We start from the raw sequence: 18077 nt of genomic DNA, 5'->3' as shown, positions 1-18077 counted from the left end.
GTAATGACCATTTTGCATGAGTTGTTCCGTGCGAAATGGGTTGCCTATAAATAGTAGCCTTGACCATTTCATTTGTAACTTTCCGATTCAAGAGCCGAAGTGTTGCTGAAGTGTCTACTCGCTGTAAAAAGCTGTTATATCAATCAAAAAGACAATTAGAGTGAAAATCAAGTTGTTTCGAACTCGATACGTTAGTTTCCGCCTCTCGTATTGACAAGAACTTTTCTGAACGACTCGTTTTGGTCGTGCAAACGATCCTACACCAGCTGTAATTTGTAATTGACGCATATATATATGAAACGAGTAAAAGTCGCAATGTTCGACGTTTTTGATCAATCTGTTTGTGTGATTGTGTATAAATATTTGTACTAAATTTTATTCTGTGATAATTAATACCTGATAAATGTTCACCATTCAGATGGACAACGAAGTAAATCAGGAAAACCAGAATAATGAGAATAATGGAAACCAAATAGATAACAGTGCCATCCAACACGTAGTAGCACAAGGAATTATAGATGCTATGCCTTATATTATCAAGACTGTTAAAGAAGCGGAAATTAATAAATCTGCAAATGGAAGTAAACGCCAACACACTGAACATTAACAATCAGGTCGACCTTTCGATACGCAGAGAAAGTCCAATGTTTAAACGAAACAAGAAATAAAAATAAGTTGAAATTGTTTAGATCTTAACCACCAGTTCGATATTCCCATATACGCAGAGGTGATCCAAAATTTAAACGAAACACCAAGTAAAATAAAGCAGAATCGTTCAGGCATTAACATCCAGTTCGATACTTTGGTATACACAGAGAATGTCCAATGCTTAAACAAAAATAAAGAAATAAAACAAGTTTAAATCTTTGCAAAATGAACTACACAGTTACAGTGACTTTTTCAGTAAGTTATGAAAGTTCACAAATTGACTGGTTTTTGATCATTTTTTGTGATTGTGTACTTTCACAACTAGGTACACAGTCACAAAGGACAAAACTAAGTACCGTTCTTTCAATCATTTTCCCACTAGAACTAGGCTTTTTCATTTAAGTTTGTATCGTTATCGCAAAACTACAAGTCTAGCTGAGCCTGCCGACACATCTTTATTGAGATTGTTTAACCATTTTAAACATTACAACTCTTTAGCATGCACTGATAGTCCACTGATATACTATCATTTCCTCTTTATGCACCAGTAATCTCATTTTCATTTTTAATGTTTTTAACATTTTCTATTGTTTTTGTCTTTTAGAAAAATTTTTATCTATCTAAAATGATTTTGAAATGATGTTTCAATTTGATAGAAAATTTGACATTTTAAAAAGTTTTTCTCCCCCTCAAATTGAAAACAACTTTTTGAAACCGAAAATAAGAATCTTCCATTTTAACCTTTTAATGACTTATTACGAATGTGAATGCGAGACTATTAATTTATTTGTGTGGAACACCAAATCTATCTCTCTGCAAGAACAACCATTCCTTTTAAATAGATGTTTGCTTGAAGTCCGGTTATCCGGCACATGCAAATGAACTTAATTAGTTTTGAATTGGGACCAAATTCATATTGGATTTGGGTTGACAAGATTCATCAACATAAGGAACATTAGTCCATTCATAGTCTCATCTGTTATCAAACAGTTTTTGAAATTTCTTCTGAGTCATTCAAAACCTTAGCTTTCCAAACTTGCTTCGGTTTTGCAACTGTTTGATGAATAACTTTCTTTTCTACCGTTTTCTCTTTTGTCCTCAGATTTGTATTTGATGAATTCGTTTTACTTGACTGATTACTCATTGTAGAGCAAAATGATTCTTCAGAACTGTTATCTGACTCATTGGTTGTATCCGAGGACACAATCTTTTCTAAATACTCTCTAACTTTCTTCCTCTTCTTTCTCAATCTATTTTTCTGCCCTTGTGATAAATTGACTTTTTGATCTCTGGGTTTTTCTTCAATTTTGACTGTTTTCTTCACAACTTTCTTTTTCTCTGTTAGGTCCAAAGTTTTACGCTTATCTTTATTGTATTAATTTATGTTTTAATTGGGTTTAGATTAGGTTTTGGGCTTGGGCTAGGCCATGTGGGCCAATAGGGTAGAGGCTCCTATAAATAGTCTTCATTAGAATATTGTAGTATAGCTCTCCTATCATTGTAATCATGTAGCCCCAAATAGAGAGCCTTGTACCAGACAATCCTAGGGATTGTGTGCAAGGTTCTCGAAGATCGTACCAGACAGTCTTTGAGACTGTGTGTGATCTAAGCAGCGGCACTGAGTTCTTTTATAAAATATTTCTTATTGTTCTTGTCGGTTTGATCTTACTTTCCGCATTCGATCAAACCGTTGAGTGATGTCATGGGTTTTTCGGGACTAACAAGTGGTATCAGAGCCATTGAAGTCTTTCAAAGGCTCGGTTTTGATATCACTCGAAGAACGAAAAGAAATTTTTGCACAGTGTCGCCGAATCGGTGCTCGGTGTTTGTGTGTGTTTTGTAAAAAGGGAGCTGAGTAGAGAAAGATCAGGGGTTAGAAAACTGGTTGTCAGTTGGATTTTTGTGTTAATCACGAGTCGATTTACAGCCGGATGATGGTGGTTCGCGTGAAAATGCAGGTGATGATGGTGATGAATGTCGTAGAGTTACGGTGACGGTGGTTGAAGCTGAAACGACGCAGTAGATACAAAGTGGAAGACGTGGTCGTATGTGGTTGATGAAGAAGAACAGTGGAGGTTTTCACGGTGATAGAGAATGATAGGTGGTGGTGAGCGGCGACACATCTTGTTCCGGAGAAATCAACGGCAGTCGCAGGAGGATTGCGGTGACTCATAGCAGTGATGTTGGTTCTTGACTTCTTTTGGTGAAAACGGAGGTGCAGGATGAATGGTGGATGTTGCAGGATGTTGTTAGGTGTTCGGTTCGGCGGAATGATGATCGAAGAAGGTGATCGGTGACAGTTGAAGATGGATGATGATGAACGACGGTATTTGTGGAGGTCTGAGATGTTGCAGGTTACGGTGATTATCGAAGACGAAGGTTATCGCCGGTGATGAACAGTGGTGAATGGATGGTTGAACAGAGGATGTAACTGAGTTTCTGATGATTATGGTGTTGATGTTTCCGGCCAGTGAATTATTTCCGGTGATGAAGATGAGCGGCGGCGTTAATGGTGGTCGTGAAAAGGACGTCGTCGATGTAGATGATGATCGGTGCTGACATCAGGATGACATCAGCATCAGAGAATGTTTGGAATGTATGTTGGCGGCTGCATAGGTTGTCTAATCATGAATTTTTAAAAACCCTAAGAGATATTAGCCGTTAGATGGGGTGTTTGATCTATGGTCACGGAATAAATAGCATGATTTGAATTTTTTTTTGCAACATTATGTGGGGACCAACAGTGCATTGCAGCCGAGAACTTCTTCTATGGATGATGATTTATTTTGGAGCCCAATAGAAAGAAGCCAAGATGTTGTTGATCCAAGTGATGTAAGCCCAACAGTTTTCTTTAGCCCAGATTTCATCCGTAATACATCCGAGATCATCTGTCATCATAATATTTATTGATTCAAGACACCCTTCATTCAATCATTACCATCTCGGATCGCATCATATTATCCAAAACCATCTTGGATCTGCTACTTCATCATCAACAACAGATATCAACCAACGATATCATCTCGGATCAACTTCTTCGTATCTGACATCATCTGAGACGCAAGATTGGAGAGTATCTAAACCGTAATAAAGAGAGCATAAAACTAGGGGGAGATTGTTAGGTCCAAGAGTTTTAAGCTTATCTTTATTACTTTTCTTTATGTCTATTTGGTTTAGATTAGCATTTGGGCTTGGGCTAGGCCATGTGGGCCAATGGGATAGAGACTCCTATAAATAGTCATGTCTAGATTATTAGGGTAGAGCTTTCCTATTCTTGTAGTCATGTAGCCCCAATAGAGAACCTTGTACCCGACAATCCTAGGGATTGTGTGCAAGGTTCTCGGAGATCGTACCAGACAGTCTTCGAGACTGTGTGCGATCTAAGCAGCGGCACTGAGTTCTTTAATAAAATATTTCTTTTTGTTCTTGTCGGTTTGATCTTATATTACGCGTTCGATCGAATCGTTGAGTGATATCAGAGATACCAAGGAAGATCTGACAAGGGCTTATTTAAGCAAGATATCCTGACTGTGCCCAGGTCTGCATATAATTTGGATGCAACAGAGGGACAGCCCGGATGATACATCAGTATAAAGACCCGAAACTTCAGATGTTGGCTATCTATCAACGCAGGATTTAAGACCATGAAATCATACACCGTTGGTCTGTTACCCACGAGATGTCCAGTCCATTATGTTTGAATCACTTTGCTTCTTTTGCTTTTCGAGCGGCAGACCTATCAACACATCGCAGTGGAGCCTAACCTGTTTAACATTGAAACCTTACGTGTGTTAATCAAGTTCTTTAATACGAAAGCTCATTTCATTTCCCAGCGACTTTTCTCCCCATAAATTTGGGCATAAAGTACTTTGATGTGATTCATCATCCTCCTTAGACTCTTCTTCAGTTCTTACTGACTCTGCACACAAACTAGAAGAGTTAGTATTTTTAACAGAATCAGAATTCGATGAACTTTCCTTCATCTCCTCTGCGAGTTTGTTAATCGGTTCCGTTTTTGTTTCAGTTTTGGTTTCTGCATTTATCACGGTATCATCTTTCTGATCGGACTCATTATCTGCTGGTTTGTTTTGGACAGTTTCATGTTTTATAAAACTCATTGGTTTCTTGAAATCAGTATATTGAATCCTTTTAGACTTGGATGGATCATAGTCAACATAATCACTAGGTTTGCCATACATCATAGTATCATAATTTTCCATTTCTTGCTTAGTGACTGGCAGTCTGGAATAATTATGATTGTATGGTGGCGGAACCTTTTTATACCCCAGACCCTTTCCCTTGTTTTCTTGATACGCAAGTTGCACATTGCACAGATTCTGGACTGTGGCACTAGAAGTATCAAACTTCTTGATATTTAACTCGTTCTGTTTGTACTTTCCAGTGAGGAGCTCTAGCTCACCCTTCACAGAGTCACATTCAAGGGTTTTGACTGTGAGTCTATGTTTATAGTCATGAACCCAACATTGCTGTTGGTTCACGTCTCTGTGAAGTTGAGTTATGTCCTTTTTAAGTGCTTCAATCTTCTCATAGAGAATTTTGTTATTCTCTCGAAGACTGATGTACTTTCCCATCACAGTATTATAATCGGTAATTAATGCCGAATTTTGAGATCTCAGCAAATCAACTTTCTTCCTAAAGTGTTCAGTACATAAAAGGGAGTTTACCGTCTCAGCGAGTGACTTTTGTTCCTCGGTCATGGCCATCAAGCATTGATGAACCTTTTCCACAGCAGCAGATTCAGACAGCTTCAAAGATTCCACTTGAGCAACGGCATCAGCCCAGTTGAAACCATTTGCTCTTGAGCGATCAAAGCTCTTCCAGCTCCAGAGTTACTTTGTCCACTTGAGGTAACAGTTTCTGCAGGAGTAACAGGAACCATAGACCTCTCGATTCATCTGACGATTCTCTGCTTAAACTTATCGGATATGACCTTTTGTTTGACATTTAAAGAATCTTCGCATATCGTTTCTCTGTCTCTGTTCTTTTCTTGGTCTCATACAATACAAAACAACATGCCCGATTAATCCACAGTTGTAGCACATTCTGTTATCACACCATTCATTTCTTTCAAACCATACACTTAGATCATAACATTGATTTGACTTGTAGTATTCATCATTTCTCCATTTTCTATCGTAGTAATGATTTGTCTCTCAAGAATCTTCATTCCATCTTCTTCTATAGAAGATCATCAGTTCTGAGAGTTCGTTGGAACTCAAGACTTATTACCAACTTTTTGTGAATTTTTGTTTTTACACTGATTGGATGATTGAACTGATGATCTTTTATTTTGATTTTGAAAATTTTTATAATTTTTATAATTTTTAAAATTTTTAACATTTTGTTTTTGTTCCCCATTTTGCTTAGAAATTGAACATTCACCTTTTTCAGCAAATGTAACGTAACCTACAAACTTAAGTTACCTGCTGAGCTGAGTAACAGTCATGATGTCTTTCATGTTTCGCGATTACAGAAGCATTTGTCTGAGGAAACACTGATTGTGCCGTTTCAAGAACTCAAGATTGACGACAAGTTACAGTTTGTCGAAGAACCTATAGAGATCATGGACCGGGAGGTAAAGCTGCGTAAACATAGTCGCATCCCGATTCTGAGAGTTCGTTGGAACTCAAGACATGGACCAGAGTTCACGTGGGAGCGTGAGGATCAGATGAAGCTCAAGTATCATCAACTTTTTTTTCCTGTCGACCAATCTAATTCTGGTGAAGCTGGTGAATTTCAGGACGAAATTCCGTTTCAAGTTGCGGATGATGTGGCACCCGGGGAAAATCTGCAGCAATCCTGATTTATCACTTCATTCCTCTGTGCTTAATTATCAAATTTCGAGACGAAATTTGTTTCAAGTTGGGGATGATGTGACAACTCGAACTTTCAAGGTTAGCATCGTCTAAACTCGTAACACTTAGCTCGTGGTTTGAGTATATACGATCTAATTATACGTAATTACTATCGCTTGGATAATGATATGTTGTGAAACGCTAAGTGTTGGTTCATAAATTCGGCCGCGCGCGATGTCGGGCTACACACCTTCATTCATCAGTCGCACACTTCATTCATGTTAGTGGGATTCTAAAGGCCCAGTCTTGATCGGCCCTATTGGAACCCAACCTACTCGAATAAAATGCATATATGCACGATCAGGGATACAGTTTGCATTTTATTTTGGCAAAGTACAAGGAAAACTACAAACCCTACTCTTTCCCTTCCCTTTGCAAGTGGCGGCAGTTCTTTTCTTCCCCATCGTTTCATCATCAATGGCAACCATCAACTGTAAACCCCTTCAAAGCTTTTGGTCACGTTTCTTATCTTACACTCTCCTATTTTGTCTAAACATCAAACCTCGCCATAAACATTCCCCATTTACCGGAATATCGTCGGAGCATATGATGTGTCGGGATACGCGGAGGATCATGGCAGGAACCATTCTTCGACTCTTTAATGATTGATAGCACCTCTATTCACGTCGGCACTGCAACACGACTCGTCGAAGACACGAAGACGTCACTGGACATACCCGAAGCTCTCCTTCTTTCGACTCGGCTCGGCTTTCTCTCACACGAACACTTGGTTAGTGTAATCATCGCTGAATTAATTTCTACTTTGTACATATTATGGCTTTATGATTTGATGTTTTGTGGTATTGATACATATACAAGTATGAGAATAAATTGTTAGCTTGATCTCTGGTTGCATGTAAACTAGATTCTGTTAATGATCATATAATATGCGATTGCTGGTTAGTTGTGAATTGCTAATCGATATATGTGAGGGTACACGGTTAGGATAGTTATGGGGTGGGGTGTTTAACTGATCACTGAAAGGATGACACGCATGCAGGAGGTGAATTTTGGGTGGGCAATATACACGTGAAGTGTAGGGCACCATCTTATTTTAATAACGTCATGTCATCATCACAAAGGTTATCATCAATTTTGGCGGCCCATGTGTTGAGTCTAGATCTAATCAAATAGAGTGGATATCATGATAATATTGTTAGTGATAGATGTTTGGGATGCCGAGAGTTGTTGGTATGACATAATACACACAAAATTGTTATATAATTGGTAGCAAGCTTTAGTCCATGGGATTAGTTATGCATGATAATGAACAATCATTGAAAGTGTTATATTATTTGATTTGACTGATATTAATTGTGATGATATATGATGGTATGTTAATATTCAGTGGGCCGAATAAGCTGGTAGCTGCACATTTCCTTCGGACCCTAAAGGGGCCGGGTAATCTACGAACCGCACACTTCATGGTTGCGTTCGGTCGCACAGTAGACCGCACACCTGGAACGCGGTCGCACACTTGAATGTTTGATGTACTGACTACTAAGTTGTTACATGTATGTGAACTTGCATGCTTACTTGAATGTAAACCGAACTGCTTGATATGTGCCATTGTGAAATACGAACTTGTGACGTGAGTATACTTATGGCTCGAACAGTGGCTGTGACTTGTGTAATGATATGTGCCTTACTTATTCGCTACTTGTATAATGTGTAAGAAGAATATGTGATTCATGTGTACACGAAACTGACAGCCATTGGTGACCATGTTAGGGCGTGTTTGATCACCTGTTAAACAAGAAACTAATCTAACCGAGCAAATCTAAGGTGAGTTCACTACTTTGAGCATGCTTCCCGGTGGTTGGGACAGTCAGTGGGTATCCCGGGGAGGGATAAGTCTTTTGGGTAAAACTGTGATGTTGGATAATATTCTCACTCTCTATCTCTTAAGTCCCATCTTTTGCTATCGGGGGTGGTAGCGGGGTATTAGTTGGTAGCGCTACTTAGGTTTGGCACCCTCACACCGTACCGGGGAGGACGGTTGTAAACTAATGACCCAGTCGGGCCCAGTGTTTTGATAGGAGCACTGGGGAATGGGCAAAACATACATCAGGAGCCGTCTTATTCAGCATCGAGATATTATCAACATTACTTTTGGAATTGTTAACAAACTGGATTAAACACGTGGTAGCTAACGTTTTCGTAAAACCGTGAACTCACCAGCGTTGTCTGATACACTTGTTGCATGCTCGCAGTTTGTTAGGTACTTGGATGGGAACTTGCTATCTGGATGGCTGGAGGGGATCATGGTTATGTCGCTGAAGATTACTTGCATGATATTTAAACACTATTACATTTGGTTTTGAGAATACATTAAACATTGTTATGTCATTTGCTTCCGCTGAATATGATACTTTTGTTTGACAACTATGATTACTTGATTTAATAAACATGAACTTGGTAATGTCTTCATATTTGTTCAATGTGATTGGTGGCTGGGATCCTGGTACGTCACACGTCCCGCGGTGTTTCCGGCATGTGGTATTTTGGGGGTGTGACATTGAATGATGGTCCGAGTCTCTAATATTTGACATTTAAGAACCATCACTCGTATTCACACACAAATAGTTGTCTTAAAAATCTCGTTGTTCTGGTTCAGATTCAACATTATTAGGTTTCAATGGAAGATTTTGAAAGAAAATCTTTTTGGATTTTGAATATAAACTGCTGAAATATAAACAAACTGAAATGTAATATTTAAATATACTTTTTTTGTTAGAAAACGTGCTAGAGGATCATATCAGTTTAATGAGACATATCAGTTGCACCGATGATCTAAGGAACACTCAATTTAAACAATTCACGTGGATTGTCGGTATTGTTGTCCACTTAAACTCAAACTAAAAACTTTCGTAATGCTTACCGATACGTTAATGTACATTAATTTGCACTAAGTTCTTATGGACCCCACGATCTCAGCAGATCCCCTCCTCATGTAATACACTGAATCAAATAATGCCTTTAAACTTTCATCAACTGTGATATGTGTGAAAATAACGTAGAATGTATAAACATTAACAATCAGGTCGATCTTTCGATACGCAGAGAATGTTCAATGTTTAAACAAAACAAGAAATAAAAATAAGTTGAAATTGTTTAGATCTTAACCACCAGTTCGATATTCCCATATACGCAGAGGTGATCCAAGATTTAAACGAAACACCAAGTAAAATAAAGCAGAATCGTTCAGGCGTTAACATCCAGTTCGATACTTTCGTATACGCAGAGGATGTCCAATGCTTAAACAAAAATAAAGAAATAAAACAAGTTTAAATCTTTGCAAAATGAACTACACAATCACAGTGACTTTTTCAGTAAGTTGTGATAGTTCACAAACTGACTGGTTTTTAATTATTTTTCGTGACTGTGTTCTTTCATAACTAGGTACACAGTCACGAAGGACAAAACTAAGTACCATGCTTTCAATCATTTTTCCCATTAGAACTAGGATTTTTTATTTAAGTTTGTATCATTATCGGAAAACTACTAGTCTAGATGAGCCTACCGACACATCTTTATTGAGATTGTTTAACAATTTTAAACATTACAACTCTTTAGCATGCACTGATACTCCAATTGTTTACTATCATTTCCTCTTTATGCACCAGTAATCTCATTTTCATTTTTTAATGTTTTTGACATTTTGAGATTTTCTATTGTTTTTGGCTTTTAGAAAAAAATTTATCTATCTAAAATGATTTTGAAATGATGTTTCAATTTGATAGAAATTTTAACGTTTTAAAGATTTTTTCTCCTCCTCAATTTGAAAACATCTTTTCGAAACTGAAAATAAGAATCTTCCATTTTGACCTTTTAACGACTTTTTACGAATGTGAACACGAGACTATTAATTTATTTGTGTGGAACACCAAATCTGTCTCTCTGCGAGAACAACCACTCCTTTTAAATAGACGTTTGCTTGAAGTCTGGTTATCCTGCATATGCAAATGAACTTAATTAGTTTTGAATTGGCCAATCCATATTGGATTTGGGTTTACCAGATTCATCAACATAAGGAACATTAGTCCATTCACAGTCTCGTCTGTCATCAAACAGTTTTGAAATTTCTTTTGAGTCATTCAAAACCTTAGCTTTCCAAACTTGCTTCGGTTTTGCAACTCTTTAATGAATAACCATCTTTTCTACCGTTTTCAAAATCTATTGCCTGAGCACTTCGTTAACCCAACGCTACAAACTAGCGAACAAAATCGAAACTCAAAAGCGTTTACCTAACCCGATTTAACCCTTGCCTTTATTTATTTATTCAAACCACTAAGATTAAGTAAATATTTATTCCTACGATGGAGGGATGTACGTACGATAGAAAATGACACACCCCTTAAACACAAAACAACCAAAAGTTGAGACAATAAATCAGAACAGCGGGGCTAAAACCCGCCACCGGACCCGGAAGGACCGACGTTGTCCCTACAATCAAACCTAGACCGACGTGCAAATTGAGGAGGCAGCTGCGTATATGGATCGTTGAGCAAGTTCACAATGTGCTGCTACGAACTGAGATCCAGTCAAAGCTCCTCCTGCTCTGCTCATACATGTCCTCTATAAAGTTCCCATGCCGATGATGTTATGCCCGTATCAAGTCCACGTCTCGTCGTACACCCTGCTAGTCCAGTGCGAGGCCATCCCTCCACCTCCACAATTCAACCGCTTAAGGCTCAAAAGGGTCGTAGGCACCCGATTCATAACCACCACCACTGTAACCTCCATACACGTTATCGTAGTTTGGTCTCTGGTCTTCAGCTTTGACTTGTTGACTCATCTATTGACTGGTAATACAACTGTTACATTTAAACTACTAACTAATACAACCGCTGAAAAGAAACTGTTACATTGAAACTACTAACTAATACAAGGAAACAACTGGGATTCCAAACTGTTGAAAGGGGCACTTTTGGAATTCGGTACTTCTGGCATTCTAAGTTGAGTTGTTGACTGGTCTCTGGTCTTCAGCTTTGACTTTTTGACTCATCTATTGACTTTTTGACCAGCACTTTATCGATCTAGCACTTGTACTATGTCTTCCGACACATTAGTTTAGTAGTTCTTGTTCCAGCAGTTTGGTTGGCTGTTTGAAAAGCTTTCAAGGGAGAACTTCTAGTATTATGATTTGATCTTTAACCGTATTCCATTAAGCATGGAAGATGGTTCCCTTGCGTTTTAGCTTTCATCAACATTAGATCTTATATAACCCAACAAAAACACTGCTCAACTGATGCTGCAACTTGAAGGAATGTTCTGGGCATTGAATCCAACAATTTTCTTACTAGTTGTCCCACTTAGATGGTGGTTCCAAGATGTTGCACCTTTACACCAAACCACTTAGTTTTCCTGCAAGTGTGTCAACATAATCACTCTCCATCATTTAAAGGCTTTCAAAATTCCTCCTCAAAGTTTGAAATTTAGTCGTTCTCACCTGATCCACCCTAGGAAACCTTGTATTCAACACACTCCAGGAAACCTTGTATTCAACACACTCCATACCTAGTTAAGGGATCAAACCTTGTGTTGGCCCTACTATAACCCGCCAATTGCAACATGAGATATTCATGTATTGCTTAATACAAGAAAGTAATTTCCTCTTTGACTTCTTTGGATCCACAACATCCCTAGTTAAGGGATCAATAGACTCTCAAAACCCTTTTGCATCCATGATCATCCTAACCTCACCGCCCACGCCTGATAGTTTGTAGGCGATATAAAAAGTCACTCCTCACACCTCACGCCCCAAGCCTCGCTCTTATACCAATTGATGGTAATTGGATCATACCAACGAATAAGAAGAACACGAAAGAAACATGATTTTGACCAAACTTGATTGACTCATTTATTGATTTATAAAAATCATAAAATTGATCTACCCTATTACATAAACATCGACCCTTTATATAAATTAATCAAACCTAAACCTAATCAAACTCTAATTCCTAACAAATAGAGAAATCAACTTAAACCAAATATATCCCTAACTTAAACTCAAATCTTCCAACTCAGTTAGAAAACCCAAACTAGATATCAACAGGTTCATAGAACAAAGATTGTACATGATCTTTTACGCTTAATAAATAGCTATCATCATTATGTTGATAAACAACTTGAGAAGTTCTTGACATATTTAGCGCTACTTTTATCATCCGAAAAAGCACCGCATCTGGTGTTAGTAGCTCGACATTCAAATCATTCCATAACGCATATATCATTTGTAATATTCCTTCCCTCCCCTCTTCCTCACATGTTATGTTTTCTTCTTTCATGAGTAAATGTATGCTTGATAACATATCTCCTCGTTCCTGTTCCTCCTACACATTAACACATTGAAATCATTAGTTCAAATTAAACCTTGAAAAATCTAATATGCCTTTTAAATCACATATTGTTTTCATTAATCAATAATACCTTAATAGTCCCCAAGTCATCCCATAGACGAAGAATGGTTCCAGCCATAGTGAAAAATTTAGGGTATGGATCAAGAAGATGTTTCATATTTTCTGTTGTAAGCCCATAGGATATGAGAAAGAAAAGATGTACCAATGCCATATATGTCCCAGAAGTTGTAACCCCATTCTCTATGTAGTCATTGAGCGTTGGTATTCTTCCTCTCTTCACCCATTCGGCTTCCACCATGTAAGCTTCCGCCATGTCAATCCACTAGAATTTAAAGAACACACAATCAAACATTTTAGCTATTTGCATCCATTAAATTTTGGAAAACTGCTTTGTTAAATTTGGATACAAATTTTGTATGGGCATCCTACATTTAAGTTAAACTTAAGCTTTTAGACCGAATTAGCGCCAACTATAAAAAATGACACAATCATAACATCTTCATTATATCAACATGAAAATTGTGAATAAAAATACATTATTACCGTCTTGCGTAGAAATGGTTGGACGCTCAAACATCGTTCTTTTTTAATTTTGTCACAAATCTCATTGTTTGTGTTATACAATGCTTGGTAGCATATTTTCATGTACTCTGGAAGTTGTTCTATCGCATTCAAGTCCCATCTGTCAAAATAAAATGTAAGTTTTAATTCAGTATAACGCTTAAATAATGGAAATAAAGGTAATCGTACCTTTTAATTGCTTCGGTAAAGAGTACAAGATCATCATAGGAGCCATAAGTGTCATATATATCATCGATAACCAACATGATGGCGATGGTTTTGGCTAATTCAATCCTACTACCCGAGAAACTTGGTTCTGGTAAAAGCCCCACTGTCCACAGAAAACATTCAACATGTCGATCTCGGACAAAACCCAACTTACTAGACAGACCCAAATGTTCCCACCACCTACAATCAAAATCATTAATCAAATAACTTACTTATCTAATGAAACATAAAAAGAAGAAGAAATAAACAGTCTTTTACCTGTTTACCTCAACCAGCTCCCTTTGGAAGACTGATTGGACCTTATTGTAATCATACTTTGCAAACTCTAATACAAATGGGTTGTGATCATCTTCATTACCATATTCTTCAATATACCTTCTTGCTTCTAATCTTTCCATTCTCATGTGCCTCGGAAGCTTTAAACCTTCAACAACGTTTTTATGAAGTTTAAGGCTTAGTTTTGAAACTGATCTACTTAGATACCTTCTAGTAATTTCTTTGTGATGTAATAGAAAATCCTCCCCACTTGAACCTAAGCATGAAGCTTCATATAAACTTAATACCCCTTCTATGTCTTCACTTGATGACTTCTTTAATTCCCCATTTTCATCCATGAAATTACGGAAAACTTCTGCTTTAATTAGCCACCAAAGATAACGTTCAGAAAACTCGTAGTAATGTCTTTGGTAATTTCGGATATAGATGTATGTTTTTCCAAATTTTATGGAAAACTTATGCTTTCAGAATATAAATTATCCCCATCTTATACTTGATAATCATTTATATCATATATAAACAACCTTCTAATGAAAATTACCTGCAGGATTGGTATGGAGGCCATAGTGTCGTTGAAGGCGAAAATGTAGAGCCACTGTATATAAATCGTCTTTAGGCAACACATGTGTAAGTTTTTTTAATATCTTTCTAATTTCTTCTTCTTCATAATAGTACCCGACACCCAGTCTTTGGATCGTGTCAATTAGCTTTAAAGTCATTGTGGAATCTGAAGTATTCATTAAAGCTCTTCTAGTATACTCTTTGAGCTCTTCTATTCTATTGTTAACATCATGTGGTGGAATTACCTATCAATTATTTAGGAAAAAAAAAACACCAGTCACGTGATTGCAATTCTTGTTCTCATGAAGTCCTCTTATACAACTCCTTTTCTATTATCTTTAGGTTATTCCAATCATCAAAATAAGCATGCAAATAAAAAACGTACCATCATTCCATAATGATCCAGGATGAGAGAATTTCTGTCTCCAGAATATGACACAGTGTCGGTCATCGATAAGGGAGACAACGTATCTAACAATCAAGAAAAATTTTCTTTAAGGAACATTTGATGCTTCATTGGCGTGAATAGAGTGTAAACGTAATGTAAAACACGTAATTAGGATATTATGAAAATTTTATAGATGTTGCTATGTCGTTTTTTGAGTGTTTTTTATTCATCATACATGAGTTATTTGGTTACGTATCTACTAGTTAGAGCGGACAAACGTACCTATTAATTCCTCGGTGGCTGACGTGATGGTGTTTGGACAAGCCTGAGCCGACGAAAAGATAGACCTGCAATTTTTAGAGCCTTTAAATGGTGGTATAATTATCAACTGTCGTTGATAGAGAACTTTATGTGAAAATATTGAAGTAATATAAGCTTGTGAAGCCATTCCTTTATTTCTTTTCAGTTGAATGTGGTTGATGTAGTAAGTAGTATGGAACATGAGATATGGCATATATATATTGAGAGGCCATTCCTTTACTTCATTTTAGCCATGTGTGGAAAATGTGGTCATATTTTCCAGAAAGCGTGTAGGTACATCATACAAGTTAAATTTCCAGAAATAGAAAGCGTCTAATACAAGTGAAATTACATCCACACATTGATCAAATGGCAAAAAACTTGTTTCAAAACCTAATCTTTAAGGAAAATTTATTTATTTTTATTAGAAAATGATAATTTAGCTTGGAGCATTCATTATTTAGGTCTCCATCACTATCTCCAAAATTTGAAGATTTCGTAATTTTAAATATCTATTAGAAAACTTGTTATCCGAACACTCGACTAGTATTTTAACTAGTAATTGTTATTTATCAAGTAGACCTAATTTAAAAGAACTTAGTCTTACAACCGAGCAATGCCGGCTCAAACTTTTTAGGTGCCTAAAACGCCTAAAGCAAATGATAAAATGGGGCTAGTAGAGAAAAAAATATTTGCTCTTGATCTCTAAATTATGATACTGTATTCTGAAAAAAAAAATTGATTTACATCTTACATGCAACTTATGACTCACAACAATTACAATCTCAGGAAAGGTCGTAGACCGATTAATTTGTTAACTATTTTATCTATAGTTGTATACTGTATACCCTCTATTCTTTTATATTCTTCAAAACCTGTTCAGGTTGAGATTTTTGTGGTGCTATATGCCTCGTCTAGTTTTATTTTATTATTTTACTTACTATTTTTGTATACGAGGCATATAAAGTTTTATTTTATTTTTTTACTTACTATTTCCGTAGAAAATTTATCATTTAACAAGATTTAGAAAGGTTTTTTTTATAAAAGTAAATATGTATAATGTTTATCATTTTCATATTATAAATATTACAAAACTTTTTTTATATTTATATAAAAATTTTATACTTTATAAAATCCAAAAAAATTATATAAACATATATCGCATTTATTATATAATGCAAACATTATCTATATTATCTATATTAATAACAAGTCTTCATGAACAGTAGGTATTTTTAATTTTTAATCTATTTTATTACTATTAGTTTGTTATTATTATATTTATTATTAGTATATTAGTATACTATTATATTATAACTAAATATTATAATAATTATTTTTTATCCTGTACTATAAAATATTATAATATTAACTCTGTTACATTTTATAACTTTCATGAAAAGTGGTTTATTATTATTTTTAAAAAACAAAATTTGACTTTTTTGCCTTTTTGCGCCAAGCCAATTTACGATTTTATCCCGGTTTAAAATTATGATTTTGCCATCAGTTTAAAATTACGTTTTTACCACCAGTTCAAAATAAAATTATGCTTTTGCCCCCAGTGAAAAATTACAATTTTGCTCTCGGTTCAAAACTACGATTTTGCCCCGTTTAAATTTACAGTTTCACCATTAGTTTTGTTTTCTTCCTCTCAGCTAAATTACGATTTTGCACTTAATTTAAATTTACATTTTTGTCATCGTTTTTGTTTGCTTTCTCAGTCAAATTACGATTTTGCCCCAGTGTATAACTACAGACACAAGATGGAGGAGTAGTGCCAGGCAGCTGCCTGGAACTCCCCCATTGTCCCAACCAATTTACGATTTTATCCCCGCTTTAAAATTACGATTTTGCCATCAGTTCAAAATTACGTTTATACCCCCAGTTCAAAATAAAATTATGCTTTTGCCCCCAACTAAAAATTACAATTTTGCCGTCAATTAAAAATTATGATTTTGACCCATTTAAATTTAAAGTTTTGCCATTATTTTTGCTTTTTTCTTCCCAGCCAAATTACGATTTGGCCCTCAATTTAAATTTACATTTCTGGCATCGTTTTTCTTTGCTTTCCCAGTCAAATTACAATTTTGTCATCAGTGCAAAATTACAGTCATGCCATCGTTTTAGTTTTTTTTTTTTTTTTTTTTTTTGAGAAAATTGTGGTAGTCCTTTATTTTAATTGTTTGAATCGGTGTAATTTTTATTCGTGCCAGGCGACTTCCTGGCACACGCTCATTTATCCTGAAAAATTACAATTTTGCCACCAGTTTAAAATTATAGTTTTTCTATCATTTTTGTTTTTCTTAAGCAAAAGTATGATAGTGTTTTAATTTATTTTGTTGACTCAATGTAATTTTTTTGAGATCGTGTTATAAGTAGTATGTACAGGTAACCAAAACACGGACGTACATGTGATGATAGAGAAATATTCGGCTTAGTGCCCCGCAACGCGGGCGGGGCAAACCTCTAGTTATAAATTAAACGAAACTAAATACATAAGCAACTAAACATACTAAGCACTTTAACAAACAACATTTATACTATATAGGAACAGGATCAGGAGAGAACACCTCAAAGTGTGAGAACGGTGAGAACGATTCTCAGCCACAAGATCTTAGTGGTTTGTGGCTGAGATTGATGCGGTGACATTTTTGTAAATAATATGGTCTTAGAACTAACAGGAGGGGTAAAATAGGAAGATCCAAATAAAGGTGCACATGCTAATCACATGCCATTTTCCCCCGTCATATTTAAACGACAATAACTTTTTTATACGTGATTATTTTTCGAAAAAAATACACCATAAAACTCAGTGTTTTTTATCTTTCCAACGAGTATACTATTGATATACTTTTCTAAAAAAAATTAACTAGGTTT

The 18077-nt window shown here is 36.1% G+C and overlaps 1 protein-coding gene across 3 annotated transcripts; it reads right to left on the bottom strand.

Moving 5' to 3' along the window:
* Positions 1–12554: 12554 nt before the first annotated feature.
* On the bottom strand, positions 12555–15553 carry LOC110908283 (probable terpene synthase 11). 3 transcript variants are annotated; one of them, XM_022153194.2, is made up of 8 exons: positions 15183–15553; positions 14898–14983; positions 14493–14757; positions 13934–14309; positions 13637–13855; positions 13430–13568; positions 12957–13208; positions 12555–12859 (listed from the first exon to the last, which is right to left on the bottom strand). In XM_022153194.2, exons 1-8 carry the CDS (start codon positions 15412–15414, stop codon positions 12569–12571), a joined length of 1860 nt encoding a protein of 619 aa, XP_022008886.1. In that variant the 5' UTR covers positions 15415–15553; the 3' UTR covers positions 12555–12568. The 3 variants fall into 3 exon arrangements, with proteins under 3 accessions (XP_022008886.1, XP_022008888.1, XP_022008887.1); XM_022153196.2 differs by having other exon boundaries at positions 13934–14099; positions 15183–15552; XM_022153195.2 differs by having other exon boundaries at positions 13934–14306; positions 15183–15550.
* Positions 15554–18077: the final 2524 nt, after the last annotated feature.

This window comes from Helianthus annuus, chromosome 14, assembly GCF_002127325.2.
Source record: "Helianthus annuus cultivar XRQ/B chromosome 14, HanXRQr2.0-SUNRISE, whole genome shotgun sequence".
NCBI lineage: Eukaryota > Viridiplantae > Streptophyta > Magnoliopsida > Asterales > Asteraceae > Helianthus > Helianthus annuus.
This window is presented reverse-complemented; position numbering and strand designations above follow the sequence as displayed.